At 38.7% G+C, this 19366-nt stretch overlaps 1 protein-coding gene across 2 annotated transcripts in view; it reads left to right on the forward strand.

Annotated features, from left to right (window-relative positions):
• Window positions 1–19366, forward strand: part of LOC124629602 (phosphoinositide 3-kinase adapter protein 1) — a 23265-nt gene continuing 3899 nt past the window's right edge. The window contains exons 1-6 of one of the 2 annotated variants that reach the window (XM_047163084.1): window positions 1–237; window positions 9925–10225; window positions 10311–10558; window positions 18200–18317; window positions 18504–18730; window positions 19045–19211. In XM_047163084.1, the coding sequence (XP_047019040.1) occupies window positions 234–237; window positions 9925–10225; window positions 10311–10558; window positions 18200–18317; window positions 18504–18730; window positions 19045–19211 (1065 nt within the window). In that variant the 5' untranslated portion in view covers window positions 1–233. Of the gene's footprint in view, window positions 238–8059; window positions 8159–9924; window positions 10226–10310; window positions 10559–18199; window positions 18318–18503; window positions 18731–19044; window positions 19212–19366 lie in introns of those variants that run through there. The other variant, XM_047163083.1, reaches the window with a different exon arrangement.

Here is a 19366-nt window from a genome sequence, read left to right on the forward strand (position 1 = left end):
AAGTTTACGCGGCTGAGCGGCCGCCGCGGCCGTGTGCCCCGCTCCATACACATTTAATAATAAAGATCACAAATAGTAGTGTAGTATTGAGTGTTGTTTCTGCAAGATATCGGGACTAAATTACCAGTTTTATTATGTTTTGGAGGGGAAGCCATCGGTAGGCGCTGTCAACGAACTATTCGCTCGAAGATCTTCCATCTTTGGCAGCGGAAGTAGCGGCGGATGTCCCGGCAATGGGTGAGTGGTAGCATATGAATGCTTAACAACAATGCTCGCATCTTCGTTCCCATATTTTCTATGCGATTCGTGTCTCTGCCGAAAGTTTGTCAACCTTTATTTTTTGTGTTTGTGTTCGTTTATGATAGCTCTATAGATAGATTTATAAAATCCTTTTGCCCTTGCTCACCCTCGCCTAATGTTTCACATCGGATTGTAAATTGAATTTATAAGTATGACTTGACAAGGGCATTTGAGCTTTTGTGGCCAATTGTCTGAACGCAAAATGACTGTTGTATTATTGAACATCGGGTCATGATTTTTATTGTGATGAAAAATCGTATGTGCTGAACATTTACGATTCTCGACACGAGGGTGTAATATGTTATAATTTGACACATACATGACTCTTTTACAGAATTATACTCGGGACGATGTTCTTTTTCAAGCGTGTTATTTAATGACCTCGAAGGTTTGAAGTGGGTATGTTGAAGTGTTTGGTCCCGAGTTCACCGCCTGTGTTAATTCTGAAGGACTGACCCTAGAAATGTACAAAGGTTTACAAAGAGCTCGTTTCAGACTTTTTTTACATTTTCAGACTTATGAAGCACTAAATTAATAACAGTCCACTCTTCTCTAGTGGACACCAAACACGTAATTCTCTTTGTAAAATGTATGTATAACTTAACTTTAAATGAATTTCGTAGTTGAACTCGTCTACCCTACAGCAGTAAACTAACCACTCAGCTAAATTGTGAAAGCTTTGTTATACACTGTTAACATCCCAACACTGATTAAATTACCCTGGGGATAAAATAAAAGGTAGACTAACATTTCACTCGGACTCGTTAAATGCTTATTGTAACAACACAGTTGCTATAGTTTACGATCGAATCCTTTTAATAGATTAACAAATAAAGGTAACTCGTTATCGTAAATTTAATTAGCCTAGTGAGCTCAGAATAATATGTGTGACATTGACAGTACACTATACTGTTAACCGTGCCAAATAGATCTCTCTACGGGTACGGTAGCCGTGCCATATTCAAAGAAGGAATCAATTAAAATTTTAATATTCATTCAATGTAGCGAGAAGTACTTTAACGAGCTTAGATAACGATTCGATTTTTTAAATAAGCTAATTTATATTAAGAATCGCGTCTCAATACTTTACCAAAACGTGTTACAAAGTTGATGTCGATAGAAAAGTAATACCATGAAGTCATTGTAGATAAAATTAGTTGTCTGAGTAAATTATTTGGTTCCTTGTAGCGCCTGTCGTTGTACGTTTCCTGTAAGGAGAATATATGTTCTTCTTAATCCGTAGACGTAAAAGGGGCTTTTTGTAGAAGCTTCTGCATTTTTCTGGGCACTAGTCAGTAGGATTAAAACAGGTAACAGGTAAAAGTCTAGTCATTAAAATCACATATTTGTGTTATTACAACTAACTGCGCAGTTTGGCTATACTAACTAGACAAAAATAACCAAACTGTGATCAATAGACGACTTGTAGCATCCGCCCATCCATCAATCACATTAAATTAAATACCCTAGAAATAACATTTCACGAAATACTTTTCAGTGTTATAACGAACAAGCTCTTTAGCTTTATAGCAGTGTCATAAAATATGTGGGTTACGTATGTATATATATATCGGAGATGTTTTAAATCATGCACGGTGTCTGGGATGCGTTTCCTCAGACAGGTTGGTCGATGAACTCTTAACTCCGCTTTTCGGGAACACAAACTATTAATTCAGTATCTGGTTAACATCATATATTTACCATTGTTTAAACCAATTTCCGTAATACAGAAATATAGTCTACTGGGTCAATAGGTACTAAATTGGGAACAAAGGTAGGTAGGCATTGTTTAGAATTTAATGGTTGCGTGTAGGCGTCCAACAGCGTCCGTCACTTGTTTTAAGTCATTACTTAGAAACCCAGTAAAATAGGGATTATGGTCTTGTTTATGTTTCACATCTCCATCGTGATTAACTAAGTGGCTGTCGATTAAATATTAATTGCGAGTAAATAAGTTAAGCTCTTCCAAGTAGGTATTTTCCCTCCGCACGAGTATTTTTACTAATAATGTATGGTTAGAGCTGCTTGCCCTACAAAAGCTATAAAATCATGCTTCATCCGAATATTTATGTTGAGACAGTCCAAAAGCTGTCAAACTCAAAAGTTGCAACGTGTAATTTAACTTTTGGACGCAAAGTCTCCTACGTCCAAAAGTTAAATTGTATGAAAAAATAAGATATGAAATAGGTTCATTATAATTTACGTAACCCAAATAAAAAATATGGTATTCAAGGAAACAAGATCCTATCGCTATCATATAATACTTAATCAGTTTTCAATACATCGGATGGATATCTACATACATGATGTTTGAGACAGTTGAGAACGTACATGAATACAGTAAATTGGTTCAAGAGGAACGGAAACATCCAATTGTACCTAAGCCATCGGTCATCGCGATGGTACACGTACAACCGTCTAACTTTATTTATGGCGCTCTCCATTTATTTTTCTTACTAAATTTTTGATATATTCCATCTTGGGCAATTGTTACGAGTAGTCAGAAGCCAGTAAGCCTGACAACCAGTCTTACCAAGGGGTTGAGGAGGTCAGATAGGGAGTCATTCTTTGTAAAATACTGGTGGCCAGCTGCATCCGGCAAAACTGGAAGTCAACCCCAACATGGTTGGAAAAAGACTCGAAAGATGATGATTTTTTATATATTCCTCCATGAAGGTAAATAACCGTAAGCTCGTGAATATTGCGAGTGATGTATTTATGTAGAGAAATTGTATTTTTTACTATCGAATGAGTGTTTGATCTAATTCAGCCGGTGCTCGGTGAAGCTCGTAGCTACTACGCAGGACTATTGATTTGCATCGGCCGCGCTTGCGCGTTCAGCTCGCTCCTTTGACATTCATTCTGGGGGGGAACATAAGTCCTAAACTGTAACCATTCAAGCACACCAGGCGTATTCCATATTATACGTGATCCTTCTTTTGGGTCCTCATACTTTCCGTCCAAAATGTAAAATTTTGCAAATCCCCCAATAGCCTCATAAGCCAACCTTATTATTACTAAAATTAATGTTTTCAATAAAATCACGATATTTTTCCACTCTACCACAAATCTACTTAATTTCAGTAAAATAGTTGCTCAAACCACTTTTCGTCTTTTATATCAAAAATTGACTTTGATCATAAGAGCCTTTGGCTGGAGCCAGCAACCTAATAAATGCAGGGTGCACTTTAGCACTAAACGAGCCTTTGACGGCGCCAAGCCAATTAAGTAGTGTTGACTTGATTTACTGAGACCGCGTAGTTCTCTGAATTTCCTACCAAGTGTTTCTGAAGCATGAAAACCTTTAAGTAGGTAATAAGAAAATACGAGATGGATGTTTATTTCGTTTGTAATTACTTTGCGTCAGGTGAACGCTTCAAGATGTAGGTTTAACAATCTTTTGCATAAAAAGCTTTTTAATACGAGAGTCGATATCTTCATGAAATTTTTATATGCTATCCTATCATGAAATGCTCGTTGCATATAGGTGGATGCAGGTATAAAATTCTCTATTGCCACGCTCCTAACATCCTTCTATTTATAATTTAATGGCCCAGCTATAATGTTTACTTTACGCATAGCACATAAAAGTTTTGTCAATATAAAAATTGATTAACACGTGGTTAGGCGAGACCGCCTTTCATTTCAAGCTCCAGCTGCAGGGTATTTATAAGTTTAAGACGTTCTGCTTGAAAGGTTCTGATTACGGCTTGAGGTGTAAGCTTTCTTTATTTTGTTTGAATGCATATCATATACCTATGTCATATACTTACTTATCCAATAGGTACCATTTTCTATCTCCATCAACAAGGTCTGTGGTCTTTTGCTAAATGTTAATAATTCGGTGTCCTACGTTATGTCCTCATAAAACACTAACAATATTGCAGTAAGTAAAGACGAAATCGATTTTCTTTTATGTGCGCTGTAAAAATGTCGTTCTTACAACTAGAGTGGTCCAGTTTATTGGACGGGAAATTTTATTTCTCTAGCTAAGTAGGTAATCATCTGCCTTTTCCTAACTATGTTGGGGTCAGCTTCCAGTCTCACTGTATGCAGCTGAGAACCATTGTTTGACATAAGCATTTGATCTCCACAAGCCTGATACCCGGGCTACTCGATACCCCTTAGGCCTTAGAAAGACAGGAGGTCAGACTTTCTGACTTCTGAGCCCTACTCATTTATAGTGCCTTGCGGATCACGGAGTCATTAGCTAGATAATCAGTCAACAGATAAAGCCAGATGGCAATCACTTAGGTCCCAGTTAGGTATTAAGCATGTTATCCCGCCCTCTCCGGGTTGAGTAGGAACAGGGCTTAATGTCACTATGTCACGTTACGTGCTCAAAGGTAAATGTAACAACGGATACTGTATTAAGTTCAGCCGGCATTGTTGGCGCAATGTAGCGACGATTGCCATCTCATCGCCCACGATCTAGGGCTCAATTCTGCTAACGTTATTTAAGCGATATACGATTGCTATCCGACTAAGATTCAATCACGACTCAATTACGAGTGAAGCGTATGTGGCATTCCGCTATTTTTTCTTTTTAATAAACGTTTTTATCCTTTTCTGTGCTTCGATAGTAAATTATATTGTCTACAAAAGGATTACGACTGCAATATGGTTGTAGAACAGACTACCCTATAGACCAAATGGCAGACCAATGGCTCACCAATCAAATGTCATTGGAATTCGATTGGTCTTATTTTGGTTGCAGAATGCCCGATATGGTTAAAACTGCTATTGCGATTAGACTGCTATCCAATTGTCACATTATTACCTACATTAACAGAATCGGGCCTCTGTAGTACGACGAACAACACATTTCTCGCTTCACAACTCGGCGTGGGATGAGTTACAGCTGACACAGCTTTCATTCCGCTTCCCGGTTATAATGGATGTGAGCCATGTTTTCCGGATAAATTAAATTTTTGATTTAGTCACCTAAATACGTCACTTTTTTTTGACTGTTTGCATCTGTTGGTTTCCTGCTGGAACTAATCATTTAAATATCAAAATACCTATATAATAGAAAAAGTACAAATATCTCGATTAAAAGGCTTAGGTATTCAAGAAATACTCGATATACATGGGTCCTAAAAAGCCTTAAATATTTTTTAAGCAAAAGAACTTTGATCACGAATACTTTATGATTTTGGTTCCAGAATTTCACGTGCATAAAATAATCGTACCAAATGTTGATCATCGTATGGTGACTAACGAGGGATTTTAATCACATCGTGTCGTTTCTCAGCGATGAGTACGCTTCGCAAAAATAAACCGCATTCCCTGAAAATACTTACCTCGGATTTTGAACTCAATTACGTTCTGTACACACAAATCGATATCCATCGTTAGGTATTTTCGTGACTGGTATTTCGCAACGATATATTTTGATGTAGCAATGAAAATTGTAATATTCAGATCTAGGTACTCACATCGTATACTTACATTTTCGGAAATCAACGTGATAAATCTAGATAAAATGATTCGGAGCTTCCATTCGGCTACTCTCTTGACATTTCCAAGTTTAACGTATAAATCTGCGATTTCTTTTATATGATGAGACTAGCTTCTGCCAGCGGTTTCACCTCTGCACGAACCCGGATAAAAAGTAGCCTATAGCCTTCCTCGATAAATGGGCTATCTAACACCGAAAGAATTGTTCAAATCGAACCAGTAGTTCCTGAGATTAGCGCGTTCAAACAAACAAACAAACTCTTCAGCTTTATAATATTAGTATAGATATCTGAAAATTATGAACGCCACAGTTTCAAGTAGGTAAATAGATACAGACCTAACTTAGGTATAATGCGGTAGGCAGATACTACACAACTATGCCTTCTGTAAATCCTTGCGACACAAGAGCGAGCTTTGTTTTACAGCAGATGCAAGTAAACACAGTCGACCCGACATCTGGTTTATTTTTTTTACTTCCACTACAGTGCTATACATTCGTACGCAAAGGGCCTATTCCGCTGTCAATCGATACGGCTCAGCTGTAGGGAAGATTTTGTAAAGGCAAAGTAAAACTTCAAAGAAACACAATCGGTGCGTATTACCCAATATTTATTGAGTTATCTATTGACCTATTTTGTTTCTTGAAGTTCGACGAACCTGTTGTTTTGACTGTATCTGTTAGAACAACGCAACAAGTAAATATACTAAACAAGCATAGAATATGATGGCATTATGTATTAAGACGTAAATCCGAGATTGTGTATATACAAACCATATATAATTTCAGCTGGCGTCTGCTTTCCGGCATAATCTTATTTCATGTTCTCTCTCGAATCTTATGTATTACTCAGCTCTATGTAAGTATTTTATTACCTAAAACTGATTACGTTTTCGTCTGCTTAGCTTTGACTCATTTTAATCGTTCTATGAAAACTCACAAAAACTATTTGCAGTTCGACATAGTCACTATCACGTAATTGGCGATTTAAATTTTCCTTCTTATGTTTGTAAACGAAATCACCGTCGATTAGGTCTTTTGAGATCAGTTTGAACGTATCTCAAAAAGTTTCTCTCCGTAACGCATGATATTCGTACTGCCGCTGCCAGTACGAGAGTAAAAATATCGTATGCGACTTTACATCAAATATTTTGAATAATTGCACCCATACGTCACAGTTCTCATTTTTCGAATGGGTCGACAGACGAGCCGAGATTGAAATTGTACCTAATACATAAATGCGTATTCGTATACGACTGGCTCTTGACGTTAATTTCAGATTTTGTGAGTCGCGTTTTTTAGCCGACAGATGTTCGCCTTTTTTATTGGCGTATTTTTTTGTATGATATTAATATTTTGACTCGTAGATAGATAGACGCCTTAAAAGATTTTCAAAAACACATAGGCACATATTCACTTACTTGAAATAAATTCATAAAAAATAGCCACATGCTCCGGATCTTCCAGACTCCGGGGATTGTTTACCTGTAGCACTCGTTGCCACATCCTCCCTTACTTCCTACAGGGTCTACGTCTATAATTAGAAGGGTTATAATTACTCGGATACAGTGTTCCCCGAGGGGTCTGTGAATGGGCGCTGTTTACAAACATCGCCTGACGCCTGGCGACGCAGGCGCAACACACGCATAAACACTTAAAATTAAAACTAGCCTCACAACTCCCCTTTCATGAATATGTACTGAAGGCAGAGGCACCATGCTTTAGCTCGTCTATCGGGATAGTCCCAAACTGTATTTTTTAGAATTTGCCTGCTAACTTAGAAATTGAGCGACATTAGAACAATAGGAGCAGGACATAGAACAGCAGAATTGACATACTTACTGAAGTGACACGGTTCATCTAAATCTGCAATAATGGTTTTTAAAGTTAGATGTCAGTATATAATAATAAATGCTATGTTTATTAACAAATAAGGCCATCGTTTTTTTAACTGTAGTATTTATAACGGTTTTACTGAGGTGTCTGTGCGTGCGTACATAAAATTATATTTCGATGCACTCCTAAATAACGGAATATTATTCTGTTTGTATTTATTATCACATCAATTCAGTACGAGTTGCGATGTCCAGGAAGTCCCAGGAAATTAGCCTCCATCCATATCGTTCAATATTCATCGGTACATGGTTACAGCACATCAGGGCTGTGTATACACCGTGCGTTTCCTGTGCGCGCGTGCTAAGAAAGCTTTGCTTCCTTGTGAAAGCCCGCACGTGTGCGCCTAAAACCCGCGTTCGGTTCCACCTGCGCGCGCGCCGGATCCAGAGATACGCGCCGAGCCGCAGAGCACGCCGCGCGCCCGACCAGATGTGTCGTGTTTAGTGAACTTACCGTGATCTCCGACCATGGGACCCCAGTTTGACTATTGCCTGCGAGCCACCAGTGAGTTATCAATACTTAACTTGTACTTTGTTTGTTGTGTCAACTTCATTACGCAAACCCTGGATCCAACCGCTGAACTGTGTATTAAACTTTTGCAATTTTCCACTGGCATAAGTTCAACAAGTTATTTAATTTTCCGATACAGAAGTCGCAGTGGAAAACTCGTTTAAGTAATTTCTAATAAGTTCGACTCCAATATTTTTATTGGAAATACTTTTTATCAGATTTATTTATATTTGTATTCATAAACAAGCGTGGTTGTGTATGCGAGTACGCGATAGATGCTGATAGGTTCATAAGGACATAAAAGACATTGTTTCCTAATTAGGTATCAGTGTATATTATTAGTGTCGATGATAACTGTTCGCGGCACTGCAGGTACCTATTGTCGCGGCTAATTAGTATTCAAGTGCACTCGTAGCCGCACTAATTAACGGTGAAATCTGGGAAACATTTCAGCGCCAATGCTACCAAACATAAACTTATAAATGTAAGTTGGAATAAAATTAGTCATACGTTCAAAATTCACAAAACACATTTTGGAAGCTTTTTTGAGCTTTCCGAGAAATAAGATTGATTCATTAATCAGAAGGCGTCTGTCTACGTTTATTTAGGCTGCCACTTACCATTTTGCCGACTAATTGCTGATTAACAACGCTGAAATTTTTAACTAATTTATAACCAGGATAAATTGTTATGTGCCTACAATATAGCTTATTTTATAATAGTATTGTTAATTATGTAATGAGTGTTATCAATACTAAAAATAAATACATGCCTATTTAAATTTAGTTACATCAATTTTAATTGAGGTAATAATATATCGATTTCGTAATGAATCACAATTACTTAACTTGGAGCAACCGGAAAACCTAACTTAATTATTAATTAATATTAACCAAACAATTTGAAAAATTTACCATCTCTCAGAAGCTTTTGTTACCAGCTGAACTAAAATGCAATTAATTATTGTCAAATACGTCATTACTGGCCAATAATGCAACAATAACAGTCAATAGCATTGTATATTTTATTTAGGAGTGGGTCCGCTATTGTTCGTCACTTGTTTTTATTGAGCCACATGTGCTAAGGGCCATTTCTATTGCCGCCCCGCGGGCCTACATCCACCCGAAAACTCACAGATGCGGGCCCAACAAAAAACTAAAATCTGGTAAAAGGTCGTCTTTCACATCCCATGGCAACAATTTAGAAACCGTTTATAAATCTTCATTAAGCATAACTTTGTCCTGGTTGGTTGTGATTTCCTTTCCTCTTAAAATAAATATTCGATTAAGTTATTCCTGCTAATTAAGTATAAGACATAATTATACTTTATCCTCTCCCTAAAATGTGTTAAATTCCTTAGTGTCGTTTACGACTCCTATTAAAATAAACTAATGTAAGCTTCAACATATTAACTTGCACATTTCCTGTAAGTACATGCCAACTAGCCAAATGCTTGTGTTTGGCCATTGTACTAGGATATCTAGAGGGAGTAGACAATGGGCGAAAATTGCCTTCAATTCGCATTTTCCGGCTTTCAAAAGTAGGTTGCTACACTCGGCCCGCACTGGACCACCTTAGTTCATTGGGGTTATTGAATAATTCCCGTGTGTCGCAGTCGTAGAGTACTGGCCACCGCCACCGAGCGTCGTCGCATCGGCACGATGTTACTCGGTATTTTGTGCCCTTTATATCATTTGTCATCGTTGTATCATATTGAAATGCAGTTTTGTTGATCTACAATATTTATTTTCTTTTTTCAGATAATCCGTCGTATTTTGCGTTGCCGAACAAGGATGTTCCGGACAGCGCGGAATCTCAAGGCTCCTCCGAGCCATGTTCCCGGTCAGCTCCCGGTCGCGTGTGGCCGGATGCCGGCCGACCGATCGGCTCCCCCCGCCGCAGGGAACCGGAGAGCCCCAGACGCAAAGAGTTCAGGGCGTTACTCAGATCACTGTCTGCTCGGGAGCCAGAACAAGCTGAAGCTTTTCTAAAAGGACAACCAAGGCCGGGTGATTGCGCTCCCGGAGATATGAGACACACATTCACTGCCCCGCGTATCAAGTAAGTTAACAAGCATTTCTAACAACAATATCAAGTAGGTGGTTAATTTATTTGGAAATCAATTCATAACTGAATTTATTTACAGGAAGGGCAAAATAAGTACAACAGTTGTCACAAGCGATGGTCCACAAGAGCGCGAAGAAGTGTTCTACACGATTCCCCTTCAGGGTAGAAGAAGGCATTCGGTGGGCGGATACCTGGCCACGGGCGCGGCTGGCGCGGGAGAAGTGACGGCGGTACCTAGCGAGGTGCCGAGGATGCCACCACCACGGTTCAACCAAAAGGAAGAGGACACCATCAAGAGGAGAAGACCAAAGAATTTTACATTCAAAGGTACGTTCAACATTATTATTTCTTTATCAAAAATAATAAGTGTTTACTATTCGATCGTTATCTTTAAACTAAACTTCGAGAAATAAATGTATCAGATAAAACATACAACATCTTTGAGTAAAGTTATGTTGTATATTAAGTGTGCCTATGGTATGATTTATCTACGCCAAGTGTGAATTATTTGAGGAGCATATATTTACTTAGGCTGTTTGCAATCTATCAAAACTGTAATAGATTTGACTGAAGCTTATTTCAGAGTGTAAAGTAAACTATTACCGGCTGTATTTGCTATTTGATTTATATTTAAATATTTACTTGGATTTAATGTGATTCGTATTTACTAGGCAACTTGTTGTCGCTCTGTGCTTGGAATAATCTTCATTATGTTCTCATCAACTAGTTAAGTTAATTATCTCATGTAAGTAGATGTTAATTAATCTCAGATACATAATGATTAGGTACCTGTACAGGTATTATTTGTAGCTACGAGACATATTTACTGTGGTCCAAAACAAACGTACTATGTACTTAAGTATATGATGTCAAGAAGTGAAGTGGAAAGCTACAATTTCTTAGAGGAAGCACTCGCAGTTAAATCTATTCTGAGATAATAATAGTTACATGGAAGTGAATTGATAACAATGATAAATGATCGTAAACAAGTCAATCGAAACCTAGGTCCGATATCAGAGAACGTTGCACCCGAGACGCCCTTCGACCCTCGAGATACTCGCGCTGCGCGATACTGATGCATCTCCCAAATGTTCAATAACCTCAGCGGCACTTTTGATATGTACGATATGTAACTTTCGTATCTGTCTTGCCCTTTACTACTAGGTACACATCTGAAATGCATCGTAATATTTTATCAGAAACAATAAAAATCAAAGCTCAAAGTTACGTAAGATGTCACGCGTCAGTTATAAAAGGATCATATTTCATCTTCGATATCGCGAGATTATGTTACCTTATCAATTTTCAGGAATCGTAATATTTCGCCGATTAGGCGTATCTGCGAAACGCGAAGGGAATATAATAAAAACGTGTTTCGTGTTTACTATGTCGTATTTGGTCGTCGATAACGCTCGGGGAATATTTGCTCATGGGCCCAAGTATGTTTGGCAAGATTAGGCGGTAAGGCGTCAGGGATGGCGTTGCGACTTGCGATTATCGTGGTCGCGCCGAGCTTTTAGTATGCGAAGTGCGTGCGCTCGCGCCGCCGCCTGACGCCAGCGCGCAGTCGCCGGCCGCGCGCCACATGATCGCGAACCGACACTTCTCGCTGTCACAGTTCTGAGGGCTCTTGTATTCATTTCGTGCGCTTTCTAGTGCTCGCTGCAGTTCAGTCAGTGCAATGACAAGCGTTTAACTTGAAACTGTCGGGAAATAACGTCTTCTCTTACTCTGGAGGATAAAAAGAGCGAAACAATGGCCGATACAAGTGAGTTTTTTTGAAAATTAAATTATTTTAATGTTATGTTGCTTTGTTTATTGTAAAGTTTATTTAATGAAGGTAATGTTTATCTTAACTACATTTTTATCAACAAATGGCTGATTAACCGACATTTGTTTTTAATTAAAGTGTGTTAATGCGAACTTGTGTAATCCAATTTATACATAACAATCACGTCGCTTAACTCGCTTCAATACACTGTAATTACTGCGTAGCCAAGTAAAGCGGATTAGTTTACAATTCGTAAGCTCCTTGACTATTATATTGTAATAGAGAATATAACGTTCACAATTAATTATTTGATGTTAGGTACTTGCTTTAGTTCGTAAAGGAACTTAATTATAATTTTAATGTACGATATAAAAAGACTAAAGATATTAGGTAGGTATTAATAATATTATACCACGGTTTTATTTCAGATTGCCAAGAGGAAAGCTTTATGCTTCATTTCCACACTCCTTAATTTAATGTTCCTAATACTTGCGACGCGAGGTAGAAAATGTCCCATTCAGGGAGTTTATTAGATACTTTCACGACGGATAAGAGTTACGGGATTATCTTTTGTTTTTATTTGATGTTGTTATTTATTCAGAAGTTTATTGGCCTACACAATGCCTGTTAATACTTGTGCATGGCGACTCGCGAGGCTCCCTTAATGCGATAGATAACAAGCCATTGTCTTTGCCCAAGACGTCTTCAGTGGCCTTCGCTATAGTGAACTCGACAACGTCACACTTTGTAAGTCGAAAATGTCCAGCTCCATCCAAAATCAATGTCAAAGAAACACCGTACAACATCACCAAATCAGGTCCACAGTTGCCAGGCAGATGTTTACACGACATTGAGCTTTATGAACTAAGAGTTAGAAGGGAGCCTGGCGGGTTGGGCGGCACCGGAGTCGGTCGCTGCGAGCGCATTAAATATGCAGGGTGGCATGTATGGCTGAATAAACATAGTGTAATTTACATGCATCGAAGCAACTCCCGTAATGTACTCGCATTGGGAATGTAAATGCGTAAACGTCTTGTATAACTTGTCTATATTGTCGGCAGGATCGCTCCCACAGATTGTGTTAACTGATGTAGAGACGACGGACAATTGTTTAGGGACAAAAGATGGAAAATGTCGGCTGTTGTTTAGCTTAGGCACAAAAGGTGCGAACATAAAGCTCTGGCTTAACAACCTTATGATCACAAGATTCTAGATAAGGAGAAATCAGCAATACAATCAGCGTTTAATTAAATATTTATTTGTGGAGCATGGGTAATGAAGTTAAAGCTTTTAGAAGAAATAAGCTCGCCATGAAAATACTAGTCATGTCATTATCAGTAGCACTATCTATTAACTATAAGTAAACACAGAGGGCGAGCATCTTTTGTCTTCCGCGCTGTTGTCACGTTATCAGTAGGAGCATTGAATTATAACTTTGTTTGTGACGTCTACCGACGTTGTCGTATCGTGATAAGCACAAGACGAGACGCGCCGTTATCAACCACGACCGCATACAAGGCTATTATTAGTGAATACGTGGAAATTGTCTAATGACATCGATGTAGTTCGTGGAAATGTAATTAAACGCTTACACAAACGAACAACAGTGCATTCAAACGGACTAAAAAATTAAAGCTCTCTTTATGAAGCCCAAAGGGAAGTCCTATTTAACCAATTTTTTTAATGAGTCAGTAAGCGGAATTTGTTATTCAAGCCAACATGTGTACGTGCGCCGTTCGTAGGGCTTAAAACAGTGCTTAATGATAGCGTCAGTGAGTCAACAATAAATTATTAATATAAAATGTATCTTATAATTAAACCAGAAAGTATGATTTAGCGTCGAAGAACTGACAGGAGCCAGAGAAAAAGAACGTTTATTTTAATTTGATGAATCACACGGCGCCGGTTGCATGCCAGCACACATTCACTATTTCTTAGCGAACATGTTTCATATTAACCCCTATTTTGGCAAACAATAATATCCTCTTATATGTAGGTTATAAACATTATCATAATCGAAAGATAAACGGAGATTGGTCTATTTATAATCTTAACCAAAGCATCTGTGAATGGATGCAGAATTAGAAAAAAAAAACTAATGCTTATTACTCATAGGTTTCCAAAAACACATGTTTACGAACAAATCGCATTGAGATACAAATCTTGCATTCAGTAATTCTTTAAAATGTGATCTCATAGTGACTGCTGGAAATCGGTGCGTTTCCTCGCATTTCTTGGAATCATCTTATAACGAAGTGAATAGGCAACGTCGCCCACGTCCAGTCCCACTGGGCCATATTGGATGTCCTATTTACTAACAATGTATGAGGGCAGATGATACACTATTGTCATCGTATTACGTGTCTCACAATTATTTTCGTAACAAGATGAGGACGTCAAAAGGCAACTAATCTCATAAGGATATTATAGTCCGGTCAGTAATTACATTTGGGGTTCCACATCTTTCCCACACCGTCCCTTTCCCGAACAGAAGTCGAGCCATACCTTTTCGGTTTAAGTAAAGAAAATACGGATTCAAAAGCTACCTGCCGTATTGGGAGGCATTTGTGGGCTACAATATTTCACCGGGCACATCAAAGACGTCCGCGGCGGCCATTGAACTGAAAACTGAAAGCGGTGGAGCTGTGAGCACAGCCCCGACTGTGCAGCCCAAATGATCCATATCTACCTGCTTAGTTCCACTTTAAAAACTTGTGTAACGTGCTGGTTGTGGAGACAAAAATAGGGCTTTAAGTGTAACTTGACGGAAAACATCAGGTGAAAGAATTTTTTTCTCCGATTTTGCTACTTGATACTTATTGAAGAAAAATGAGTTTCAATAAAATTATTACTTTACATAGGTAACTCGTCAAACGCCTATAAAACATACCTAATATTTAAACTAAGTACATAGGCATACTAGATCCAACGCTCGTTTAAAAATTATCATAAGTTTGTAGCTCATTTGATCATATAAGTATGCAAATAAAACGTTTAGAATGAATACAATCCCAATTCAGAATATTTCAAGAAGGGGCTTCCGTTCTACTTGAGCAGAAAATAGTCGCATAGCAACACATAACTGCATATCGGGCATCATACCCAGCCCTCCAATTGTGTTACCCGCTGCATTTAATCGGCTATAGTTATTCCGGGCGACGCTGATAGACGTTTGTCTATTTAGGAAACGGATATTACATTTAGTCGGGTCTTCATTTGGCGGCAGAGGTGGGTAAGTATAAACCCGTACGAGTTTCCGGCGCGCGCGCAGTGCATAGCATATTTTGTAAGCAGCCGATGCGTATGCGTGGCACTGGATGCAATAAAAATTTTAACAGCGACCGTATGCTTTCATTCATATGCTAGGAAAGGCGTTATATATGTTTTTAGGACAACGTTGAAACTTTTAACGTTAACACCTAACTGACCATTATATATTGTGTAATGAAAGTGAAAGACGATGGTTCTTAGAATGATCGCGATGTTTTGAACCGAAAATAAAAACACTCTCAATCGGAGTTACTGAGATCACTTGAAGACTTTCTGTTCTATATCGATGTTTAAATGCATTGCATTCATTAATCAATAACGGTCGATTGCTTTCAAGTGTCTTTACAATTAACGTAAGGACGCACTTAACATTAATTAAAACTGCATTATTAAAGCCTCGCTTATAATATTGCTTTAGTGATGGTCCTTTTATACGAACATGAGTAAGACTTCTGTGCACACATCATTAAAAATAATGTGCCAATTCTTGTATAAATGTCTGAGCATGGATTAAATTCAGCAACATGTGTAGAAAGGTTTATGAAGCGTCCGAGCGCGATCCATGAACTTCGATCCAGCCAATGACCCCCATCCGATATCAAGTGAACGACATCGTTCATGCCTTGATTATCCCTTGACAACACTTCCTTTCAATGTTAGGTATTATATTTGAGAGAGCTGTACACTTATTGATGTCAGCGACGAGTGGTTCGACTTACATCTATACATATAATAAATCTGTAAAAAAACTGTGTCTGTACATTGAATATATTATAAAAATAATAATTGGGTGGGGTTTAGAAACAGTAATGGAGCACAAATCCAAAAAAAAAAATTTGTCTGTATGTCTGTATGTCTGTTTGTTTGTACACGCTAATCTTCCGAACTACTGAACGGATTTCAATGATTTTTTCTTTGTTGTATCAGTATTAAGCCTGGTCAACATATAGGCTATAATTTATCTTCGAAACTTGAAGACCTGATGCAGAACTCCAACAGACCAATAAAACTATAAGAGATACAAATATGGTGCCGTGGCAAAAATTGTTTCATTTGATGAGCATTTTCAGCTGAGATAATAAATTTTAAGATCTGGAACACCTGATGTGGAACCCCAAGAGCCCAGCTTCTCTGTACCATATACAGGTATGACGTTTTAGCAAAAGTTGTTCAATTTGATAAGAAAAGTTGTTCTTTCTATTGACTTATACAAATTGAAGATCTAAAACATCTGATGTGGAACTCCAGGGGCCCAGCTAGACTATAGCATATAGAGGTATGACGTTTTAGCAAAAGTTGTTCAATCTGATAAGCACTCTCTATTGACGCATTTTTCTTTTCTCTCTCACACAAACAAATAATAACGAAGATACAACAACGCTTGAATTTCGTGTTAAGTCACTGCTTAGTACAAATTTTACATAATTGTTCTTTTGAGACAACTTTAATGAAATGGTGACACAAAACCGACGATTATCCCTTTATACACTATAGAAATGAATCCAAGGACAATCCTCAGTGGACGTCGTTAAAAAAAAGACAATCCCCGGTTCTGTGCTAACTATGGAGGAAAACTACTTGGGCTATTGTGATGGGATGTTAGTGGATGACAATGTATTAGGTACATGTAAAAACGGCAGGTGGAGACTCGCCACCTCACTTACTGGGCCCCCGGGAACCAGTCACTGAATAGCAACAAGAGGGCAACAGGGATATGAGCGGCTGAAGGGTGAGGATACCTCGGCGGACTTTAAACGTAGATTACGCGCTCCCTGTGCTTACCATGAGGCACCTACCCTCCGAGCAAGGCTACTAATCCTGCTCTAGCGACGGCTCCACTCTGGACGGCCAAGCCAAGCCAGAGGCGTGGGATCTACCCCCGTCATGGTTCACTCCGACCCGCCGGAGATGGGGGCAGTATACTCTCCCTGGAGAACTCAGTATATATAGCCCCGCGGGGTCGCTACTCCCCGTCATCAGCCTCAGATGTCCTGCGGTGCCTATATCTCATTATTATTGTCGTTATTATCTCAAGAGCCTTTGTCCCAATTATGTTAGGGTCGACTTGCAGTCACGATGCAACTGAGTACCAGTGTTTTACAAGGAGCGACTGCCTATCTGACCTCCACAACCCGGTTACCCGCTCAACCCAACACCCCTTGGTAAGACTTACTGGCTTCTGACTACCCATAACGACTGCCAAGAATGTTCAATGACAGCCGGAACCTACAGTTTAACATCCCCTCCAAATAACGGTCATTGGTATCCAAAATATACGTAGAAAGTACATACGAACTTAGAAAAGTTGCATTGGCAGGCACTTACCAGACCTGGAATCAAAGACGCACGCTCATACTTAAGAGATTGGTTCTCTACCCACTAAACCACCACGAATTCCACTAAGTCACCACGACTTTGTCATCTATTTAATGTTTATTTACGTAATATTTTTGCCACACACAACTTAAATGCGGACTAATTAGAATCACTACTTTTATCCCTATGTTCACGTCTATTGCGACTATTCAGATCTTTGATTTTGCTGACCCCGTAGTCGCTGGCATAAGGGACAGGATCCGCGTACGAAGTCGCGGGCAGAAGCTAGTTCAGAATAAATTGTCGCTCATTACACGTTCACAGTCGAGCTTATCACATTTGGGATGATTATTATTCACATAAGTAGGTATTTCGAGGAAACAGAGCGTTATCTTCCAATAATTCTGTAGAATTTCGACAATAGAGGCGCCTCATACAAATCTGTTTAAACTAAGTCGGGTTGAATGATTAATTCAACGGGCGCACAATTTGGTCGAGTGGCTACCGTTCAATTGCGTAAATAGAAGACGTTTCGTTTGTTGTTAAACATTTATATACGACAACGTAGCTCTAGTGACATATTTATAAGTTATCTAATTTGTTTGTTGCAGAAATGGAAGATATTGCAATACTGTGGAGCTCCGGCTCTCCTGAAAGTGCGTTATGGTCGGACTACTTGGTAGCAAGCTTCGATAAAATCATGTCGCAGCGAGCTAGACATCATTACAGGTATGTACACATTTAGGTATGAACTCATTTATTTGTACCTAACATTTCTTGCAAAATGTGCAATGCAACGTTCTTTATCAGACAGATTACAATTTCCTTCGTTTTATTATAGTTTATCTTTAAGTAGGTATATCCTGTTTGTAAGTGTAGAATTTCAAATATTAACTCAATTTATATTTGTTCTAGAGTAACTCCGATAACCGCAGAAGAACTCTTGGCACCAGACTCTCAAGAGAAAGTGGAAAAACTGACAAAGGCACAGCTGCAAATAGTGATCCTGTGCCCAATCCTCGCCACCAAGCTGGCGGACCTCAAGAGAGAGGTCAACGGGGACAGTCTGTTCAAAGTCGACAAGGTCTTAGTGATGCTGCTCGGAGTTGAGAAAAATCAAGTCATCTCCGGCAACTGCGAAGGTAAGATATCCCAATAAAAGGAAATGAATATTTAAAACTTCATAAAGTTCTTCATAGCCCGAGCTGCTTATAAAATTTGGAAACAACGCTGGACTTTTAAAACTCGAAGACTTTGTAAAGAAAAGCAATATCAATTTTGTTTGAGAACTTAAACGTGCAGATGGAGATATCTAATGAAAAGTTTTGACGTTGTTTCAGTTTAATTACCATTTGATTTTTATTGATGGGTCAATTAATTTAAATGATTACCAATGCGAAGATGGTTTGTACTTTTAATTATGCATGCTTTAATAATATTGGTATCTTTTATTCAGATTATCCGACTATAGACCAGTGGCAAATGATGTGCGTGCGCGAAAAGGACACGTCGTTTGTGGACACGTTCCTAACAGCAGCCGTCGGAATACTGCGCACCAAAGATTGCAAGGATACAGCCACCGACAGAACCAGCTTCTCCATTGTGCCAAAAAAAGTCAAAATCGTAAGTCAAGTTCACCTATTTCTTGTAAAACAAAATGTTTACAACTATCTATCCTGAATAAACATAAGATAGCCTACATTACTGCACACATACCACAAATTCTTACGAATCAATTTAAACGTTTACGAGGAAATCCCGAACCTTCATTACCAACA

This window comes from Helicoverpa zea, chromosome 4 (assembly GCF_022581195.2).
Source record: "Helicoverpa zea isolate HzStark_Cry1AcR chromosome 4, ilHelZeax1.1, whole genome shotgun sequence".
NCBI lineage: Eukaryota > Metazoa > Arthropoda > Insecta > Lepidoptera > Noctuidae > Helicoverpa > Helicoverpa zea.